This window comes from Zophobas morio, unplaced genomic scaffold, assembly GCF_036711695.1.
Source record: "Zophobas morio isolate AGI-343-1 ecotype UQ-CSIRO unplaced genomic scaffold, CSIRO_AGI_Zmor_V1 ptg000019l, whole genome shotgun sequence".
In the NCBI taxonomy this organism is placed as follows: Eukaryota; Metazoa; Arthropoda; class Insecta; order Coleoptera; family Tenebrionidae; genus Zophobas; species Zophobas morio.
Window position 1 is genome coordinate 619,774 of NW_026972124.1, and position 20,818 is coordinate 640,591.

At 33.1% G+C, this 20,818-nt stretch overlaps 3 protein-coding genes across 5 annotated transcripts; 1 reads left to right on the top strand and 2 right to left on the bottom strand.

Annotated features, from left to right (window-relative positions):
* Positions 1-4,978: 4,978 nt before the first annotated feature.
* Positions 4,979-7,042, bottom strand: LOC135131206 (Golgi phosphoprotein 3 homolog sauron). Its single transcript, XM_064058806.1, has 4 exons — positions 6,752-7,042; positions 6,454-6,700; positions 5,869-6,044; positions 4,979-5,652 (listed from the first exon to the last, which is right to left on the bottom strand). The coding sequence occupies exons 1-4, from the start codon at positions 6,938-6,940 to the stop codon at positions 5,404-5,406; spliced, it is 861 nt and encodes a 286-aa protein (XP_063914876.1). The 5' UTR covers positions 6,941-7,042; the 3' UTR covers positions 4,979-5,403.
* Positions 7,043-9,079: 2,037 nt separating this feature from the next.
* LOC135131124 (tRNA pseudouridine synthase Pus10) lies at positions 9,080-11,149 on the top strand. 2 transcript variants are annotated; one of them, XM_064058680.1, is made up of 6 exons: positions 9,080-9,490; positions 9,546-9,804; positions 9,856-9,992; positions 10,049-10,374; positions 10,418-10,836; positions 10,893-11,149. In XM_064058680.1, exons 1-6 carry the CDS (start codon positions 9,350-9,352, stop codon positions 11,105-11,107), a joined length of 1,497 nt encoding a protein of 498 aa, XP_063914750.1. In that variant the 5' UTR covers positions 9,080-9,349; the 3' UTR covers positions 11,108-11,149. The 2 variants fall into 2 exon arrangements, with proteins under 2 accessions (XP_063914750.1, XP_063914751.1); XM_064058681.1 differs by having other exon boundaries at positions 10,424-10,836.
* Positions 11,150-11,273: 124 nt separating this feature from the next.
* Positions 11,274-19,897, bottom strand: LOC135131125 (calcium uptake protein 3, mitochondrial). Of its 2 annotated transcripts, XM_064058682.1 has the most exons (9): positions 19,680-19,897; positions 13,234-13,369; positions 13,074-13,184; positions 12,972-13,019; positions 12,748-12,830; positions 12,625-12,669; positions 11,838-12,327; positions 11,630-11,787; positions 11,274-11,581 (listed from the first exon to the last, which is right to left on the bottom strand). In XM_064058682.1, the coding sequence occupies exons 1-9, from the start codon at positions 19,878-19,880 to the stop codon at positions 11,510-11,512; spliced, it is 1,344 nt and encodes a 447-aa protein (XP_063914752.1). In that variant the 5' UTR covers positions 19,881-19,897; the 3' UTR covers positions 11,274-11,509. The 2 variants fall into 2 exon arrangements, with proteins under 2 accessions (XP_063914752.1, XP_063914753.1); XM_064058683.1 differs by lacking the exon at positions 12,625-12,669.
* Positions 19,898-20,818: the final 921 nt, after the last annotated feature.

Here is a 20,818-nt window from a genome sequence, read left to right on the forward strand (position 1 = left end):
TCTTTGTGCAAAATTGTTTATTGGGAACTTCCCGCCACAATTCAAACCGTCTGTCTAAAATAAGAGGCTAACCATGAACAAAAGATAACAGACATGATTATTATATCAGGTGCTTGATCGCAAAGTAAACCCTTATGTTTTCAAATAATTTGTTTAATCAAGTCAATTTCAACAACAGACATCTCAAAACTTAGTCCGGTGGTAATTATTATTTTGTATATAAAAGTGTTAATATTAATTGCAAGATTAGTTACACCTATTTGATCAGTAATTCATGTTTTTTTAAAATATCTTGCAGTAAACATGATATAAAAATTTATGAGGCAGCCTGTCATTTTTCAGTGAACAAAGAAGTAATTAAGTGAAGGTATTTTTGACCTCAAATAAAGCTAATCTCGTTGGTTTACTTTTAATTTTAAGTGGTTTTCCGTGAATGCAAATTTGCAAAATAACTGTTGTTTTTTTTTCATTTGCACTAGATCATCTAATTACAAGTTAGAACAAGAAAAAAAATACTTGTTAACATTATATGTTCATTCTGTATTTCTACTTCTACTTCCTAAATAATGATTAACAGTTATTATTTACTATTAACAACGATTCTAAAAAAAAAAATTAAATAAATATTTCATAAATTATTATTAAGACTGTGTGAACTGCTGTTTATTATTTTATTGAGTCAAATCGCTTTATGACACCATTAATTTAGATTTCTTTTGGAGAGGAAGTCTTTTTATTATCAGTCATCGGCTTTGGTTCTAATGACGTTTCTATATCAGAGTGTAGCTCGTTTCCTGGGATCTGGCAACGAACTTTATGTAGTCGAACACACAGTCGAACACACATTGTCCAACAGCATATTTTACACACAAAAAAATTACTGAACTAGGAACGAGATATAGCATAAAAATGTTTTCCGTTTCTAAAGATCACATTATTTGCGTTTACGTACATCTGAAATCTAAAGAAAGCCATTTCAATCATTGTGTAAAATTAAATGGTTCATTTGTATTAAAATTTTGTTCGCTGCAAAAATGCTCTATACCGGGTGTCTAGAAAATGGCGGATTAACTTTCCGCTACGCTCTTAACTATCAACTGGTGAGTTTGGGAAAAATAGTAAAAAAAATTCTTCTCACATTTTGGTGGAGTTATAATGATCTTAAAATTGGTTCTTTTCCTACGTTTAACAACTAAATAACACATTAATTATCACAATAACTGGTAATAACACTTTTAGTTAATATTTCTCTCGCCCATAACCATTTCAGTTAGAATGATTACAAAGATATGGTTGTGTTGTTTTTGTAATAATTTGATAAAATTCCATTTGACAATAATGTTTGTCTGATATAAAGCGAAGGTACAAATCAACAAAAATCGAGTAAGCAGTTAAAAATGTTTGACCTATCAAAAATTGTCAAAGTTTTCAAAAACCTACCTTTAAAATATTCGGAGTTAATTTTAAGTCCCCTGGTGTTTTGTTGCTGGATGAACTTGAAAATATCTTTTGAGCTTTCAGAGTTTTATTTTTTATGAATTTGAAAAAGTTTTGAGTGCCGCAGTGTTTTTTTTTTTTAAATCGGGAGACTCTTGAGTACCCATGGTGTATTATTTTGGGAGCCCATGGAGATTTTTTTTGTAAATTATTTAAAACAATTTTGGGGGACTTTGGTGTTCTGTTTTTGGAAAATTCTGACCTGACCTGTTTTTGAGTTAATTTTGGGACCCCGTTTTTTTTTCGTAAATTTAAAACTGACTAGGTATTCCTGTTTGGAAAGAATTTGAAACTGCTTTGGAGCCTCTACTATCTTTTCTTATAATAATTTAATTCAACATAAAACTGATTTTAGCAAATGACGTGTAAAATTAAATTATTTCTGTCATCTGCCCGCCCTCTCTGTTCTTAGAGGGTATCTCATTTGTCAAAATCAGTCTTATCCTAACAGGAACAGGTACTAGCCCCGTCCACCCACCCTTTCTTTTCTTAGAGGGTATGTTTTTGCCAAAATCAGTCTTATCTTCTCTAGTAGCTGTTAAGATAAAACTGATTTTGGCAAATGACATACCCAGTAAGAAAAAAGAAGGTGGGCGGGCGGGGCTAGTATCTGCTAAAATAAGCCCGATTTTGGCAAATGAGATGTAAGAAAAGAGAGAGTGGGTGGGTGGGGCTAGTAGCTGCTAAGATAAAACTGTTTTTGGCAAATGACATACTTTCTAAGAAAAGAGAGGGTGGGTGGGCGGGGCTAGTATCTGCTAAGATAAAACTGATTTTAGCAGGTACTAGCCCCGTCCACCCACCCTCTCTTTTCTTAGAAGGTATCTCATTAGCTAAAATCAGTCTTATTTTGGCAGCTACTAGCCCCGCCCACCCGCTCTCTCTTCTCTTAGAGGATATCTCATTTGCCAAAATTAGTCTTATCTTGGCAGCTACGAGTACCGCCCACCCACCCTCTTTTTTCTTAGAGGATATGTCATTGCCAAAATCAGTTTTTAGTCTAGTAAAGCTATATAGTACTGTTCTGTATTTGTTTATTGTAAGCATACTTCGAGTTGTAATACAGACATTTGTTGTCACATATTTCGTACCATTTTAATTCTATATCATTGGTTGATTTTGGAGGTTAGGTTGGTATAGCACCTACTTTAATCATTAGAAAATGGAGCCACCGACAATCAGGTTACTCCTGTACAACTAAGAAATTTTGTTTAACGCGAGACGGCGGGAAAATATAATTTTTTCAATTTCCTAAAAATCTTGAAAGGAATAGGAACCAAACCAAGAAAGGTAGAATACGAACGGACGGATAATACGGTGAAACTTGTGGTACCGGCTTCTGAATCTAAACACCGTTCGAGTTACCCGCGTCTTTGGGTTCAAAAGTATCGCTAAGCAGTGGTGGAGGAATTTGGTATATCATCCGTCATGGGGATGAAATGAACTGAAACTTATGAAAACCAAGTGTCCAAAATTGTTTATGTCCATCCCAGACACACGGTACGTGGGGGAACAAAATAACTGGCATGTTGTACGCCTATTATTATTATTATTATTATTATTATTATTATGATTACGCCTCTTAACAGGCTGAGTGCCCAATAACGAAGAGGCGAGAAAAAAAAAAGAAAAAAAAAAGAAAAAATTGAAAAAAGAAAAAATTGAAGAATTGAAATTATTTAAAGGTGAATATATCTAAAAAAAAGAGATTAAATAATGGAGTACTGGAGCACTGGTAAGTAAAACGATAGGGTTTTGTAGCCTGCTGGCACGTGCACACAACCGACAGATACATCATAAACGGTTTTTTTGGTGTTTGATTTTGTACCAAAACCGTACCATTGGAATTTATAAAATCAACTATTAAATATTCGCGTGTGTGTTTTGTCGACAAATTGTTTATGCCAGTATGTCAACGATCATTTTTTCAACACAACCAACTTTCAAAATTCCCGCGTCACAGCATCCCAACAAAATGGCTGAAGTTCCAAATATTGACCAGCAAAACATTAAAGGCGACCGACGTCAAGTGTCGCTTCTTGTTCATTGTTGTTAATATTCTCTGGTCCAAACTGAGCATTGCGTTTACATAGTACATACGTGCTACATACCATGAGATGTAATTGGAAATTTTAATAAAAAAAAGAAAGTATGGTAAAACATATCTTCTAAATTTATGTGGCAGCAGCAATTCAGTAGTTCTTGACCACTAATAATGAAGTGTTTTACGGACGCGTCCCCATAAATCATTTACACGCATTCAAAGATTGAAGGCTTCAGATTGTCAATGTTTTTACCCGATACTTTTAACAAAACAAAGCATACCTAAAGTGACCAGACGTCCCGTTTTGAACGGGACTGTCCCTTTATTGGACCACCTGTCCCGTTGTCCCCATACAATGATCTGGAACGCAAAATTGTCCCGTTTTCTAAAACCGCGCATCACTATCAATATTAAAGCAAATTTGTTCCTCCGAGAAATATAAATACGACTAAAAATATAATGTTATGTTGCAATTTAATAATTACTGTCACATAAATGGTGCTTTACTTTAATGAAGCTGGTGATTGCTTCTTATTTTTCATAACTACTTATAATACTAAAAATATTTTTAATTTTTGTGAACATAAAATAAAGAAAGAAGATTAAAAAGTTCTGTTTATTTTTATTGTTAACCTTCCCACTGGGGAATGTTATGTTATGTATGTATGGTATATCTATATTCTATATTAGATTTATTTTATTAGTAGTATGTATGGACGTCCCGTTTTGACATAAAAAAAAATGGTCAGTTTAAGCATACCACAAGATAAATATTTTTCTTTATTGTAATAAATTTGTTGAAACTCGAACGGTCGGATCTCCATCTGGTTTGCACAGAAGTGTACAATTAATTGAGTATACAGTTTCTTTTTATATTAAAATTTCCAAGTACGTGCCTGCGTCCCATGGCAGGTAGCAAGCGGCAAACGCAATGTTGTTCACAACCATTGCGGTTTCTTCTGAATGGAATAAGTTGTTGTTGACTCATGCACATAAGAGCCGATTTTACTGACGTTGTCTAACCTTAGAAGATATATTTTACTATACATAGGTACTCGAAGAATTGTATTTTTCTGTGCAAACCAGGTGTAGACACGACTGTTTCAGTTACATTAATATAGAGAATATTTGACAATGTGGTATACAAAAACCATTTCTTAAAAAAAATAGGTACTTGAAACGTCAAAAACCCGACTTTTTAGAAAACCGTCTTGAAATATTAAAATTATGATGTGACTGGCTTTCTATCCTGGGTTAGTCAATTAAAAAATAAAATGTTACAAGTGGTAGGGGTGAATTGACAAATATTGCAATAAAAGTCAATAGCTTGCAGTGATAACAAAAATCATCTACTTTTTTTTATTGTAACTGAGGCGAGTTTTGAACAAAACAGATTTATATTTTGATGTAGTGCTTTTGTTAAATGAATAAAAAACGTTTTTATAAATATCGATATAACTTTATTATATAAACAAATTGGGAATATTTAATTTAAATGAAGACTAACTTTAATAAGATTAATTATAAAATAATCGCTATAATTATGTATCATTTGATATACATGAATAATACACTTATCGAGATATATACAAATAAAACTTGCTAGTACTTTAGAGATGTCCAGACGTCACCTAAACGCCAAAATAAAAAAGAAAGAGAAAGTGCTGAACACCCTGTTTCATACTGAAATGTTCCAATTAAATATTAAAATTCTATATCTAACATCATGGAACAAACAATTAAATTTCACGTTAGTGAACTATTTCATACAAAACTTCATTGTACAAACTAACATCACTGATAAATTTCAATAATTCAACGTAATTTATTTATGATTAAACGTTAGTAGCAAAAACAGATTTCTATTTTGTAAAAGCTGCAAAAACAGCCCACAAAACTTCCGAGGTGTTTGGTTTTACTGACTCTTGTTCAAAATCTAGATCTAGCAATTCTCTAACTCTTTTTATTGCCAATTCGTAATCGTCGTCATTTAATGGGGCAAAAGCGTTCTCTAGAACATCGCTCGCGTGGGCAAGAAAAATGAGGGCTAGCATACGTTTGTCTATACGTTGTGGGTCATTTACCCACTTCGTAAGTACTGCATCTTGAATCTGGAAACCACACAAAATGCGATAAATATGAAAAACAGAGGATCAATAAATTACACCCAATTTATTTTCATAAATTTTACTATAGTTTTTCTACTTTGGCGATCGATGATACTAAGGTCATACCACAATTGTGATGTTTTTGCAATCATCAGTTCAATTGTAAAGAATAAAAATAAATGAGGTGTAACTAAGGCTTTTATATTTGATGAGATTTACCTTTTTTATTAGTCGACTTTTAGTGACATTGTCAGTGAGAGGATGAGTTGTCATATCAAAAAGCAGAAAATTTTGTTTTTCAGTAGTTAGAACGCCCTTTTCAACCAAGTTTTTGGCTAAACGCTCTCTCACGTTTTTCAACTGGTATCGTAGTTTCAAAGGGTTCCAAGTTTCACCTACAAAAAAAATTATCTTAACTTCTAGCATGTTAATTTACAAAATTATACAGTGAAAGTGTTGTAACATTACTACATTGGATATTTTATTTTTTGTTTTTATGTGGAATACAAATGCATCAAGTTATGTTAAGAACAAATTTCATTTGGTTATAATTAAAACCATAATAGTTTCATGTTGGCGAACAGGATGGAAACTTCTAATATTTCATTCATTTAACTAAAAATACAAAAGTAAGAGTACTCAAAACCAACTAATTAAAAATCAGTGAATTAGATAACGTAGGAATAGATTTCAATTCTCTGAACAATTATCAATGTTTAACTTTAAAACTGATGATTTGTACACTGCAGTTTGTGTTGTGTGATTATCATTTTCAAACTCTATTTTCAGTTTATTGATAACTACCACTGAGATATTCAATCCAGCTTTGCACTGTTTCAGGTGGATCAGTCTCCTTCAGATGTTTTAAAGCTTCATCCAGCAGCACATCTCCAGTGGGAGTATCATTCTTAAGAATAAGTTTTCTAGTTAATAGCGCTTTTCGTCGCATTCCGGCTTTTTCTAATTCGACACGGCCCCTGAGTCCCAGTTCAATAAGAATACACCCTCGTAGTCCACTTGAAATACAATCGTTCCAAAAAGAGGTATACCCCTTAAAAAGCCGCATTTATTTAAGTAGAAGCGACGAATTATAGAATATTACTTCTTTATCTTTTAATCCTAATAGTAATACTTCTTCCATTAATGTTAATCTTGTTTCTTTGGAATCGCCTTCGTCGATGTCTTCGTCGTGATCTTGTTTTTTTTCATTATTTTGTGATTCTTTATTAACACCATCACCTGCATCACGAATTATGTTTCTTCTTTGCACCAGACCTTCACTCCGATTCATGTTAATTAAATACAAAATGATTATTTACTTTTCTGAGACTTGACGTTTATCACTTCCACAAATGAAACATGGCAAATGTCAAACAGAACAATATGGTGATATGGTGTTGGTGACACATGGTGAGATTGGCAATCTTGGCAGTTGATGTTCTACAGACTTTAAAAGTCCCTAAATTTAAATATTAAAAATCTTTTTTCTAAGATCTCCTAATAAGACGTAAAATCAGTACAAAATAACATTGTTTAATAAATCAAAAGCGCATAGATATTACACTGATTTTAATAAGCAGTACCCAACATTTATAATTCGTGTTGTTATTTTCATTTATTTCATCATCTTGCTGATCGGTTTAGTTTCAATTTTACAGAGCTTCTTATTCATTCCATTGATGTAACGACTGCACAAAATCAGACAATAAGTTGTTTTTCCGTATCCTTATGCTTAATTTTGTATCATTAAATTGCTTGACTGGGTGAAATGTTACATACAGAACCTAAACTAGAAGTTTGACAAATGGCTAATTTCATTGTTTCTCGACGTTTTTTTTAACAAACCACACTTGTGGAGCTAATATTCTTTGCTTGTGGTTTATCTATATACGTATGTATGTACTCATATTTTTACTTCTTTACTTAATTGGGTGACTACTTTAATGTTTTCTCGACGTTTCAGATCATGACCTCTAGAGTACGAAAAAAATAGATCTCCGGATTCCGTCCGTCTGTGTCTATTTTTAATATACAGATAATCTCCGAAACTACTGGACCGATTGTTCTCAAATTTTTATATGTGTGTTATGAATATTGTGTAGATGGCAGATACACTGACATCATGTCTCTGGTAGACGGTAAAACTCTAATCAAACTTTGTGTAATCATCCCCATCAACAATGTGATAACGTCACCGTAAATTTGTACATAATAAATCTTATTTAAATTTTATAAAACCACATACTCCTACACGTGTCCAACGTCTTGATTTTTTGCTCTAGACAACCAGATTTTTAGAAAACAAAAATCTAAATTGTATAACATTTTAAAATTTAACTTGGAAACCACAAAACTGAATGTTCTGAAATGTTGCAAACGTTTTAAGATTATCATATCGTTAATAAAATGTATCCGTTTATCCCTCTCTAAAAATTTGAAGACGTCATCTAAAAGTTTTCCTAATAAATACCATTTAAAATTTGTAAAATATTATAGGCCCAATTCTGAATCAAACCCGTTAAAATTTAAAGGTTGTTAAAAAATAAACAGCCAATCAGATTTACGGATTTAACTCGTTACTATGGAAATTTGCAATTTAACATCCTTTAAATTTAACAACTTTGATTCAGAATTGCCCCTCATAAGTCTATACTTGTGATTAGTCATTTTTTTATTGATTAAATCAAAAACGGCTCACTTCATTTTCCCGAAATACCGTTATTATTATTACCTGCACCTATCTAAATTAATATACGTGTCTCTGCAAAAATGTTGATGACGTCATCACAAAATTTTGTAATGAAATATCCGCAGTGAAACATACACATGACACACTTTTTTAACTGTAGGTAGTTTAACATTACATATATAAATCTATGTTTTAAAGTTTTAACTTATAGGAGTTATCATAAAAAATAAAATACGCAAAATCAAATCATATAATTTTTCGTAAAGCTGGATATGTTGCACCGTGCTTCAGAGACGTGGAAAGTTCTCTCTAAATAACTAACTACCTCTACAAGTAAAAAGTATATTAAATTAGGTACGTATCAGTTGCCCAGGAGGCTACGATCAAATGTCAAAACACATGACAAGTGTGAATTTAATACATACTTATTTTTGTTATAATTCCGTAAGTATTTTCTTTTGTATGACAAAATGAATTGAAATGGATTTAAAAAATTCTGAATCTAATTTTTTGCCCTTCTCACTTGGTTTTTACCTGTGGTTTAATTATCGATATCTACTTTGGGCTGTGATTTGGGGTTTCTTATAAAAAAAAATCAAAATCTGAGTTCGCTTGATTGTGTTTCACGAGCGAGGAAATTCTCTCTTACTAACTTTCCATATTTTTTGTTTACATTTGATATTGGAGTTTCTCCACGTTTTTTTCCTCAGTTTTTTTTTATTTGCAATCTGAAAACGTGTTTGATTGGTTGTATAAGTTGTACTTGTTTTATGTGGCGATACAGCTGTTCAAGTGCTTACTGTATTTAAATCGGCAAAAAACGCTTGTTTGAATCAACCCTTGTCGAATTAGTGGTAAATTCACTGTTCTGTGGTGCTACCGTGGATTCCCAATCGCAAGGTTCATAATTATAACATAACCAACCATACATAACCTTGTTTCTTTCGCAAGTCAATGTGTTCTCTTTTCTGTTGAATTTGTGATATTTACATTCTACATTAGATTAGAGAAATGACTGAAACAGACTCGCAGGATACTAAAGGTATTGTATTTAATTTTTTAATAGAGCTGGGTTGCTGTAAACGGTGCGCGTTACGTTTTGTGGGCGACAGCAATACGAACTACGATAATCCAACTGATGATGTTAAGAAAGTAAGCAACACATACTTTTCGTAATGAGATTTAATTCAGCATTTTGTTATTTCAGCTGACAAGAAAGGATTTGGGTCAAAACAGTAATGATGAAAATGTTTTTAAAAAATCAAAGCCAAATCCTTGTATCATTTGTTTGGATTTACTGCAAGATACCACCCTCCAAACAATGATTTTAAATCCTGAACTAGAGAAAGTTTTGGAATATGATTCTGATACTTTCGTGAATTATGTAAGTCTTCCTAAAGCTGTTTTAATAAGGGAGCACAGTATGGAAATTTGTGTGAAGGAAAAATTTCCACAATTCTTTAAGGGTATATATTTATAGGTAATTAAATATTAGGAATGATCTTACAACTTTTCAGATCGCAACGTTATTGCGTTAAATAGAGCTTGGTCATTGTCCATTCAAAATAAGTTAGCTCAAAGGCTGGAGAAAAAATATGATAAGAATTCGTATCTACAGATCCAGTTTAATACAAGCTATGTATTAGATAAAGAGGTACTTGTGAATATAATACAATAATTAAATCAAGCCTGTATTGTACAAACTTGCAGGAGTCCTTAGTTATGCTTCTGCTTGAAGACAAATCTAGGAAACATAGCATCCAGCATGACCCACTCAGCTGTAAAAATGTTACCTCTTCATTACAAACAATCAATTCTGAATTATTTAAACAGAAAGTCTCTATACCTCCTGCAACTCCTACAAAAGCTTTAGATGTGGAACAGGTATTTTACAAACATGATCATGTATTTATAGCAGGGAGATACTGTAAATATGCCAGAAATATGTTCCAAACTCCTTGGTCAGGTGATGATATTCAAGTTGAAATAAGCTCTGTTCAAGAAAAAATATTTGATCATATAGAAAACAGTTTCAGGTAAGTTTTAAAACTGACCACACCCACAGTAACAAAATTGTAGTTGTAGTGCTATGGTTTTTTCCTCAAGTGGCCGCGAAGATTTTGATGTGCGAACTCTTGGTAGAGGGCGTCCCTTTTTTATTAAAATTTGTGACCCAAAAAGAACCAAAGTGTCTTTTGAGAAATTCCGTCAAATAGAGCAGGCAGTAAAACATACAAAGGTAGTGGAAGTTAGGGATTTACAATTTATTGATAGGAGATACCTCAGTAATATTAAAGAAGGAGAACAGTTTAAAAAAAAGACATACAGGGCTTTGTGTATTGTTGATAAACCTGAAAATTTAACAGCGTATATAGATAAAATTAATAACATTTCCGCAGTGACATTGCAACAAAAGACGCCTCTTCGAGTATATCATAGAAGATCTTCTGATATTAGAGAACGACAGATTTACAGTTTAAAAGCTAAAGTTATAAATGGTAGGTACCTTTTTGGTATTTCTAGTTTAATGTATATAATTTTTGTTTTGTTAAAGGTAAAAAGAACTTGCTTGAATTGGATATGATTACACAAGCTGGAACATATATCAAAGAGTTTGTTCATGGTGATCTTGGCAGAACTACTCCATCACTTTGTGAAATTGTTGGGGGTTACATAGATATTATAGCTTTAGATGTTTTGGATATTCACCTGGACTTCCCACCTTCAATCAATCATAAAGTGAAAAATCATCAAACGGTCAATTATTAAGTTGTCAACGCCTACATGTGCCTGATAAAAAGTTAAAATAATTGTGTGTTGTAATTATTGAAATCACCAAACAAATTTATTACTGACTAGATAATTATTAACAATCCAAGAATTGTAATATAACATTTAGGCTTATAAATTTTACATGGATATACAAAAGATCATACTAATGTTGTGAGTTATTATTAAAAAAAACGTATTTATCCTGAGAATATTTTCAATTCAATAATTTTAAGACTTGGCACAAAAAATCCTACAACGATGATGCTACAATTTACAAAATTACAGTCAAATGTGGAAACAACTTATAAATCTGACTAGTATAAAATTAAAACCAAGCGTTTCCTTATAAATATGGCAACTGTCCCATTGTCAAATAAAATACCATAGACTAATAAGTATTTATGTGGGATTTTTCATCTCTTGTTTGATGCACGTCTTGAAGGCTTCCCATCCTTCGTTTTTAGCGTATGACTGAAAAAAAAACAACAATTTTTGAATTTAATAAATTTTATTTTTTACCTTGAAGCCTCGATGAAGTCGATCTTTCATAATAGCGATGAATTCGCGATAACTTAAAAGTCCGTCGCCGTCTACATCAAAAATTGCGAAGACTGTGTGGACTAGATGAGGGCTTAGACTAGTTCCAGTGCATATTTTAACAGCTCTGTGAAATTCATCTGCGAAATTTGTTCATCTACATGTATCTATAACTATTAAAATAACAGACCTTTTGATATGGGGTGATCAGCTAATGTGTACATCCGCATAGCAATAGTGAAATCTTCCAAGTTGTTTAAAAACTGACAAAACACGTTGAATTCTTCAAACGTAATGCCTTTGGTTTCTTTAATTCGATCAAGCAATCGATCTAAATACATATCATATTCGTCAGTATCTAGATAAGTATATCTCAGCATAATTTTTGCAAAATCGACCTCAGAAATTGTGGGTAAACCTTTGGAAAATTCGTTGAATTCTAATTCTAACACTTCTGTTTGAAGATGAAGCATGAATTGCTTGAAGTTTTCGAAATTTAAATCGTGGTTTCCTTTGGGTCCAAAAAAGTGTACAATTAACGTTGTATCCACCACATGTTTTCTTTGTAGACCTTGTTCATCGTTAACATAATGTTCATGAATGGGAAGAATCATTTTATCGTTCATTTCGTTTGATATTCCTCTTTTCCCCTTCCAAGCATGACTGAATATTTTCTCCATCTTTTAATAAAAGAATGTTGACAAAAAAACTTTACAAATTCACACATGACAAGGTTATTGAACAAAACGGACATTTCACAAATTATTAGACACGGTTATTGGAAGCGCGAAGCTATTAGAGATGGCCACAAAATGGTCGTTCAGATGAATGAAAAAATGAATTTGACAACAAATTAAACAAAAGTCAAACCAATTTTTTTTTCGTCCGAGGACCAGGATGGTACTTTTTACAGTATTTACTATTTACAATGATTAGTTTTGTCAAGCTTTAAAGCTTTCAAGCGATTTGTGACTTACAGGTAGTGCATCTTCAGTTTTTTTGCCTGCCAATAGTTTACGAATCTGTCACAATAACGCAATATTCTTATTCTGGCTTACAACTAAATAAAAAAAATATATATAAATACAACAGATACTTACCACAAGAAATTCGTTTTTATCAACTCTTTCGTTACCGTCTGTGTCAAACATATTGAACGCTATGCGGAAGCCTGATTGCGGCTCTAGAAGTAAATAGTTATGTTGAATAACCAAGTGAAGATAGCAAGCATGTGTTAAAAATGCCTAACTTAAAGCAATGGTCTGTTTTTCGATTGTTTTAAGTCAAGAATTTTGTACACCGTGATGTGTTATATCGTACTTACTTGTTAATATTGATAAAAGGAAAAGGTACTCTGTGTATGAAATAATTCCTAAAAAAAATAATCATGTAGTTTGATAAAAAATTTTTGTCAAGCATATTTTACCTTTATCTCTCAATGTGCGGAAAAGTCGAGCCGATCCTTGACTAAGCGGGGGAGTTGAATCTCGTATCTTCTCTAGTTCTTTTGTTGTTAAAACTTTTCTTTTAAGACGAGCTAAAGCGATTCATTGAAAAAAAAAATAAATAAATAAAAAAGTACTTACGTCTTGGTTCGGCTTCCACAACTGATTCAAGGAAATCTTGAGGGGTCATATAAAGCTGACCATCATATTCAACAGACGCAAATCGTATGAAGCGTTTTTCTCTTGACGTTAATTTGACTACTTTAGATTCTTCCTCCTAGAGTTGAAGTTGAAAAAAAAATATATATATATAATAACAGTCTTCAGGTGAGTGCGTTGATTTGAGCACATTATGTAAAACGCGGCCATAAAGAACTTTAATCAAGTGAAAATTAAGGATAGCACCTTGATTAGGTGGACCAAAGTGAGACGAGCGCGACGATGTGGGTGAACAGTGAGATCCATCTAATCGGACGCAAGTTTATGTCCTCTAACGAGCTAGAGGGCTAAGGCTGAAAGAACCAGCAACTACCCCAGTCAGTGAACCTGACCACACAAGCAGCCAATAATATAAGGTTATTTATTAACTCCCTATCAGACAATGACATCACGGTTCTACTTTACTATGACACTATCATCCGTGCTTATTTATACCAGGCGAGTTTCCATTATGCGCCAGATATCTCTCGTGATGGATTCGCAGCGGACGTTTATATGGTATGTAACATCAAATTAAAATTACCTGAAGCTCAACTAAGAACAAGCTATCCGTTTGATTAGTTTGGAACAAGATGTTAGACTTTATCGATCTCTTTTCTCTTCAACACATAGGATAACTTCATCATAAAGTTCACTTTTATATTTTATGACTGTATGATGGGAGATTTATCGCGTGCCGCTGCTTTAGATGTTAACGAAGATAAGAAGCTTACCAAAGTACGATTAAAAGGTGTAAAGTTTATCTATAATATTCAAATGACAAATGGAATGTTTCGAGAACGGCATAAATACTTAAACAGATGTTTCATGCATATGGCCCTACAGACATATTATTCACGCTTTGCGCATTCTAACGTAACAGCTGAACGATTTGTCTTCGGATTTCGTTACCTTTGACTAATTGCTCTAATTAACTCTTCAAATCTGCTATACTCCCGCGGAAACTATTACAAAAAATAAGAAATAATAACCAAGATATTCATCAAAAATAAAAAATGTTATCTCAATCCATTTAACTTCCGAAAGAAAAATTAAGTGAACACCATATAAATAAGTAGGGATTACAGTGACAACTACAAAACCATTTATCATCGAAGTAGGTAATTTATGCTCATCAAACTAATTTCAAGAAATACTCGTTTAAAAAATTGGTCGAAGGTTATTTCGACAGAACTTTTTGCGATGGTTTGGTTTTGTGATACCTCTGTAAAGTAACCTACGCCCTACAATACGAAAAACTAGTCTCCCGTTCCCGTCTGTCTGTCTGGTGCCTGTATCCATTTTTATTACGCACGTGTAATCTCCGAAAATGCTGGACCGATTGGTGTCAAATTTTGTGTGTGCATTAGAAATATCATGTAGACGGTTGAATGCTAACCAAAACTTTGCTAACCATCCACACCAACAATTTGATCACGTCATTTCAAAGAATTCTATGTTTATTTGATTTAACTGTTGCACAACAAGATCTCCTATACGTGTGGTGTACGAATCCGCTTTAAATATTTTCCCTAATCGTCCAAATTTTCGCAAGAACATAATGCACAGTATAATTACAGTTTACCATCAGCGTGAGACATCCCGATCATGTTGGAATTGATACGAGTTAACGCGGAGGTCCCGGGTTCGATGCCAAACTTGACCTTTCGCTTTTTTCTTTTTTTTCTCCTTTCCTCTTGCATTTTATGACGTCAAAACAAATTTTTTATTGATCAAATTAAGAACGAGTCACCCCAATTTCTCGAAAAGGTGAGAATACGTCCGTCTTTGTTTAATAAGATTTATAATAATAATATTCAGAACATTCTGTTCGACTGACTGAATCAATAATTTTAGTCCCGTTTTGTGGCGACGACAAACTCATTCAAATCAAAACAAATTTCCACGTGACATTCTTCCGACGTATAAACAAGCAATTTCAAGTGCTTGTTTATACATCGGAAGAAAGCTTGTTATTACTGCTGGGAGGCCGATGGTTATGTGCTATAAATATATTTTATCTTGTTCGTACTTGTGCAATTTGCGCCCCCACGGTGCAGGGGTTGCGAGGTTGTTATTTATGCCACCGGTTTTTACTGTATAGAGGTTTTCACAAAACAAACATAGCAACATCTAATTTTATAAATTTTCAAAGAAGCGACGGAAGTTCTGTCGAAGTAAACTTATAAATGAATAATAAAATATAAACTGGAATAGTTTAATGGCTATGTTTAAGAAACTGGACAGTCGGACGGTGCTTCGAGAAAAGAGAAAAATTCTTGTTAAATAACATTTTTAGGCGACCATTATAAATCACGCCATGAAGTGTCAATTTTTCGTATTGAAATGTCAAAATTAATTTTTTGGGCTCACTTTATCACTTTTTTGTATTCGATCGTTGGCCTTGTGTTTATGTCCACCATTTTTTTAATAAAAAAGCCAAAAGCGCCGTTATTTTAAATTCCCCTTTACCGAATAACGTTATGAAATATTACGGTACCAACGTTATTCTTACTAGAAGAGTAGGTGAAGTAGCACTTTGGTTTTTATCAAATCTGCAGGACTTTCTCTCCAACAAGGAAAAATGATTTTCTAGCCTAAAAACCAGTTACATAACCAATTACTTTTCTGTATGGTTTTGAATTACTAGACTTGTAAACGTGACATTTAGAACGGAACATTAATAATAACGATATAGTTTTTACTTTCTTACCTATCAAATGCCTATGAATTAAAAATATTTAATGATTATTTTTAATTTCTTATTAAACAGGATAAAGATCACGTACCTACTTACCTATTTTAACAAAAATGTTAGAATATTAAAATGTCGGCCCAAAAAGCGCAACTGCAAAATCCTTAGTTCTCTACGAGAAAATAAAAACATGTTTTTGAGTATCGTGTTCAAAGAATACTATGTACATTTAGAAAAAAATAAAGCCAAAGATACCTGCCCTGATCTCAATTCTCATAAATTTTTCATTCGTTGTCAGATCGTGGGGCGAAGCTTAATTGCAAGATCCACATTTGTCTACAAGAATTTACCATTTCAAACATGTTTTAAGTTTCTTGTTCTGAAAATACGAGTAGGTATATTAAGAAAAAACGTAAAATATAAGCACCGCCCATCCACCCTATCCCAATTGTAATGATTTTTTTTAATCGTCGAGAGCCAAAGGAGCGGAATTTACATGCAAAATTCTTATTATTTCTCAACGAGAAATTACCATGTAAGACATTTTTTTCAGTATCATGTTATTCAAAGACTAAATATATGTAATAATATAAATATTAAATGTATATTAATAAAAAATTAAACCAAAGATTAAGCCCCACCCATACCTACCCTGAGTAATGAAGTTTCATAGGTTGGCAGACCTAGGGGCGGAGTCTAATTGCAAAATACATATTTCCTTACAAAAATTTATCATTTTAAACGTGGTTCAAGTTTCTAAAAGAGTTAAAAAAATCATCACAATTGAGATGGGGTGGGCGGGCGTGGTGTATTTTTTTGCCTTTTTTTCTTAATATGCATAGTATTGTTTGAACAACACGATACTCAAAAACATGTTTTTCATTTCTTGTAAAGAAATAAGTATTTTGCAGTTAACCTCCATCCCTTTGGGCTTATATTTTGCCTTTTTGTTTTAATATGTGTAGACTTCTTTTCACAACATGACACTTAAAACATGTTTAAAATGGAAAATTTGTACAAGGAAATATCGATTTTGCAATTAGGCTCCGCCCCATATTTTCTTGGAAAAACCATTTTAACCATGTTTTAAGTTTCTTGTCATGAAAAGATGGCTATGTATATTAAGAAAAAAAAAAGAAGACAAAACATAAACTCCGCCCACCCGCCCTATCTCAATTCTGATGATTTTTTTTTTATTCGTCGTAAGCCGAGGGGCGAAGCTTAATTGTAGGGATGTACCGACTAGTAGCCGACCGGTCGGATAAGCCGACTATTCGGCCGTTTTTCATCGTCGGCTGTAGTCGGCGACTGGTCGGCTAAACAGCCGATCGGTCGGCTTTTTTTTATTAAAATTAAAATAGTATATAAAACAATTAAACCCGGTTTACAGAACCTCAATTAAATATTTAATTGCGATTTAATTTTTAACCCCGCGTTAAAGTACCATGTGACCGACTCTACGCCAATCAGACGTCGCTAATGGCCTTGTTAAAGGCGCGATCAACTTAATCTCAGTTAAAATATTGTATAAACTGGCCCTAAATTGTGTTATTCTTTATTTTTGTACTGAGTTACTAAAAAAAATTAAATGTTAAAATTATCCAAACAAATTTAACACATTTTTTGGAAAACAAAGGAACTTTAGTTATTCCTTTTATTAAAATAAAACAAATTTTTAAGGTAGTCAGAGAAATAGAAAAAAAAAACACTGTCTGTCGCATTTATAAATCGGTTTTAGCAAAGCCGGCGAATAGTCGGTTTTTATTGGCCGAACAATCGGCTAGTCGGTTGGTTAGTCGGCCAGACCTACAGTCGGTACATCTCTACTTAATTGTAAAATCCTTATTTTTCTACGAGAAAGTACACTGTGAAATATGTTCTTAAGTAATCGCATTATACAAAGAAAACTAAATGTATGAATTAAAAAAGAAAAACAAAAGAAAAGTCCCACCCATCCGTCTCGATCTCAACCGTGATGAATTTTTCATTCGTTGTCAGACCGAGGGGCGGAGCGTAATTGCAAAATCGACATTTTCCTATACAAATTTAGCATTTTAAACATATTTTAAGTTTCCTATTCTGAAAAGAAGACTACACATATTAAGAAAAAAAAAGGAAAATGTAAGTAGTTGTAGTTATAATACCTAATCTGTTTTTGAGATGAATAGCAATAAATTTTGTAGATTTAAACGTCGAGGACTATCTTTAACAATGCATAATTACTGACAGAAAGCTAGAGTGCAGAAAATGATGGGCGCTATTTAAAATATGAGGGTTTCGGTGAACAGGTGATTAAATGGCTTAATATTAGTGGACCTCATTATCTCTATCAAAATTTGAATTTCGTGGAGTTAGTGCTGTCAACCAAAAAAAGTCCCCCCTACTTCCTACAATTTTCTTTCAAGTTGGCAGCACTACACACTACCGCAATTTGATTGGTTGAAAACCCAACGTCAACGGCAACGTAACGGCGAAAGTTAAAAGTTGGTCATCTCGAACGTCACCCCAACGGCGTGTCAACTTTAAATGGCAACGTCAACGGATAATATAAACGACGCATACCTTCGCTGCGTACTTACTTATATTACAACGGTGAATAACAACGTCAGCGACAAACTTATAAATCGACCTTTAGTTGAACAACACTAAATGTTATCATTCATTGCTCTTTCACGATGGTCTAGTTCTTGGTAAAATCGATCAAGACATTATTTTTACTTCCCAAGCGTAAGCGAAAGAAGTATTGTGACCGAGTCCGTCGGCCGACTCTCTGCTTTTACATTTTCTCGACTTTTCATGACCCCTGGAGTACGAAGAAATAAGGTCTCCCGTTTCCGTCCGTCTGTCTGTCTACCGTCCCGATTTTTTTTGTATGCTTTTGCAGAGTGGTTCTTCTGTAAGTATTCTCTAGCTGTGCGAGTGAGTTGTTGTTGTCACCCTTTGGGGCTTGGTACTCGGGGCGGACCGCCCCTCCTTTACACCGCCACTGAGCGTCGCCCTTCTGGTGGCTTCCAACACTTTCCTCGCATTTCCAAAACTTCAGTTTCCAGAGTAGTGAAACAATAATAACTATAACCCAAAGTCGTGACAGTCGAGATAGATGGAAGTAGAAGCAGGAAACCCGCATATTTATATTTCATGGAACATCGGAGAAACCATAAAATCGTATATTTGTTACAATAACCGTATCGCTATACCTATTTACCTCTCCAAGTGTCTGCCTTTAAAGCACAACTCTTATCAGACACCCACCACTTCAGGAGTCGGGACGTATGATTTCTTATAATGACATCTTTTATTATGAGGTTATGACAATAAAGAGATTTTAGTTTTCATATGTATAATACCACACTTAGTTAAAAAAAACATTAAATTAGACTTAGTGATCACTAGAAATGTAAAAAATATAAATGAATTAATAAACGTTGATTTTCGGTGAAAATCTATGGTATACAACGCACGCGACAAGATTCTTAAATGTGGTTTAATTCTGGCCGGCTCCCCGGGCTGGTATGCTGGTAATCGTAATAGTTTGTGGTTCAGGTTCGACATTCGATAGACAATTAATGGAGGCCAGTCAAACAAAATTTAAAAATGGCGGGAAAACATGGTGTGCACAAAAATGTCTTATGCAGAACGAACAGGATTGTGGAGATGTGTTAATAATGATTATATATTTTTAGAAAATACTTACTTTTATCTGAGAAGCATGCACGCTTTGGGAGTGTCCAGATTTGTAGACTGCATATAAAGCAACAGTTCCACTGACGGCACAAACAACTGAAAAAGTATAATTTCTCGTCTTAGACTGCGTATTTACATTATGATAGAATCTATTAAAATTAATTTTCTTTTTGTTCAACGAATTTCGCACGATCTTGCAAAAGCTCGCCATTTTTTGGAATGGTGAAAGATCAGCTGAGTTCTTTCTCTATTCTAGAGTTTACTTAATGATAAAGTTTGTTTAGTTCCGCTATTGGCCCGTAGATAGTGCTAGAAATGCTACGTTGAGATTCAAGAAATTGGCACGAAAAATTAACGTCAAATATTTAAAAGATTAATAAATACCACACAGTACCTTCAATATTTCACAACCATAAATCTTACGACAGACACATTTTTTAATTAAAGCGCATGCTGGCAAGTCGAGTGAAATTTATACATGATAAAAAGTAAATACCGTTGTCAAACCTTTTGTAGCGGTAATGAGCCAGAGACAGTACGGAAGATTCGTTTGAAGCTGGGGACAAGATTAATTAAAGATATTTTTTAAAATAATTTTGTAATCTGTTATCAGCATAATATAGTGGAATAAATAAGAAACGAACATATGTGTTTAAAATAAAGATGCAATATCAGAAAAAAATCTTGAAAGGAAACAAGCGTCTGATTTAAAATTCTTTTCAACTAATTTATACTATGTTTTTCAATTGCGTTAAATAGAACATGTTTTTCTTTTTTCAATGGTTTGTAATTAAATAGGGTCTAATCCTTAAAAAAAATTAAATGGCAGCATCTCTATTTATCTCTGTTACAGTTTAAGATTTCAGATTTTTGGAAAGACAGTATTTTGAAATTAGAGTCATTAAAGTCCGTAAAATGGCTATATATTTTTAAATTATATCTAAGTTTTTCTTTAAATGACATCAACTTTTTACTTCCCGGGTGTTGGCTAGGGAAGTATAGAAGTATGGTAATATATTGACCGGCAAAAAAACCGGCCACCCTGAAAAATTTCGCAAAACTAAACTTTAAAAATTATTAATTTAACTAGTGATCGTTATTTTATTAAAGAACCATTCACTATTGACACATGATGTATAAATTAGCAAA

What these genes read in the sequence shown, in the direction of transcription:
- LOC135131206 (XM_064058806.1), bottom strand. Translation starts at nt 6,940, where the DNA reads ATGAATCGGAGTGAAGGTCTGGTGCAAAGAAGAAACATAATTCGTGAT. An exon ending in CTGGATTGAATATCTCAGTG is followed by an intron (nt 6,045 to 6,453) that starts GTAGTTATCAAT and finishes TTTTTTTTGTAG; the next exon opens with GTGAAACTTGGAACCCTTTG. An exon ending in AAAGTCGACTAATAAAAAAG is followed by an intron (nt 5,653 to 5,868) that starts GTAAATCTCATC and finishes TGTGGTTTCCAG; the next exon opens with ATTCAAGATGCAGTACTTAC.
- LOC135131124 (XM_064058680.1), top strand. Translation starts at nt 9,350, where the DNA reads ATGACTGAAACAGACTCGCAGGATACTAAAGGTATTGTATTTAATTTT. An exon ending in CATATAGAAAACAGTTTCAG is followed by an intron (nt 10,375 to 10,417) that starts GTAAGTTTTAAA and finishes ACAAAATTGTAG; the next exon opens with TTGTAGTGCTATGGTTTTTT. An exon ending in AAAAGCTAAAGTTATAAATG is followed by an intron (nt 10,837 to 10,892) that starts GTAGGTACCTTT and finishes GTTTTGTTAAAG; the next exon opens with GTAAAAAGAACTTGCTTGAA.
- LOC135131125 (XM_064058682.1), bottom strand. Translation starts at nt 19,880, where the DNA reads ATGGCGAGCTTTTGCAAGATCGTGCGAAATTCGTTGAACAAAAAGAAA. An exon ending in TGTGGAAGCCGAACCAAGAC is followed by an intron (nt 13,185 to 13,233) that starts GTAAGTACTTTT and finishes GAATCGCTTTAG; the next exon opens with CTCGTCTTAAAAGAAAAGTT. An exon ending in ATAAAAACGAATTTCTTGTG is followed by an intron (nt 12,670 to 12,747) that starts GTAAGTATCTGT and finishes TTATTGTGACAG; the next exon opens with ATTCGTAAACTATTGGCAGG.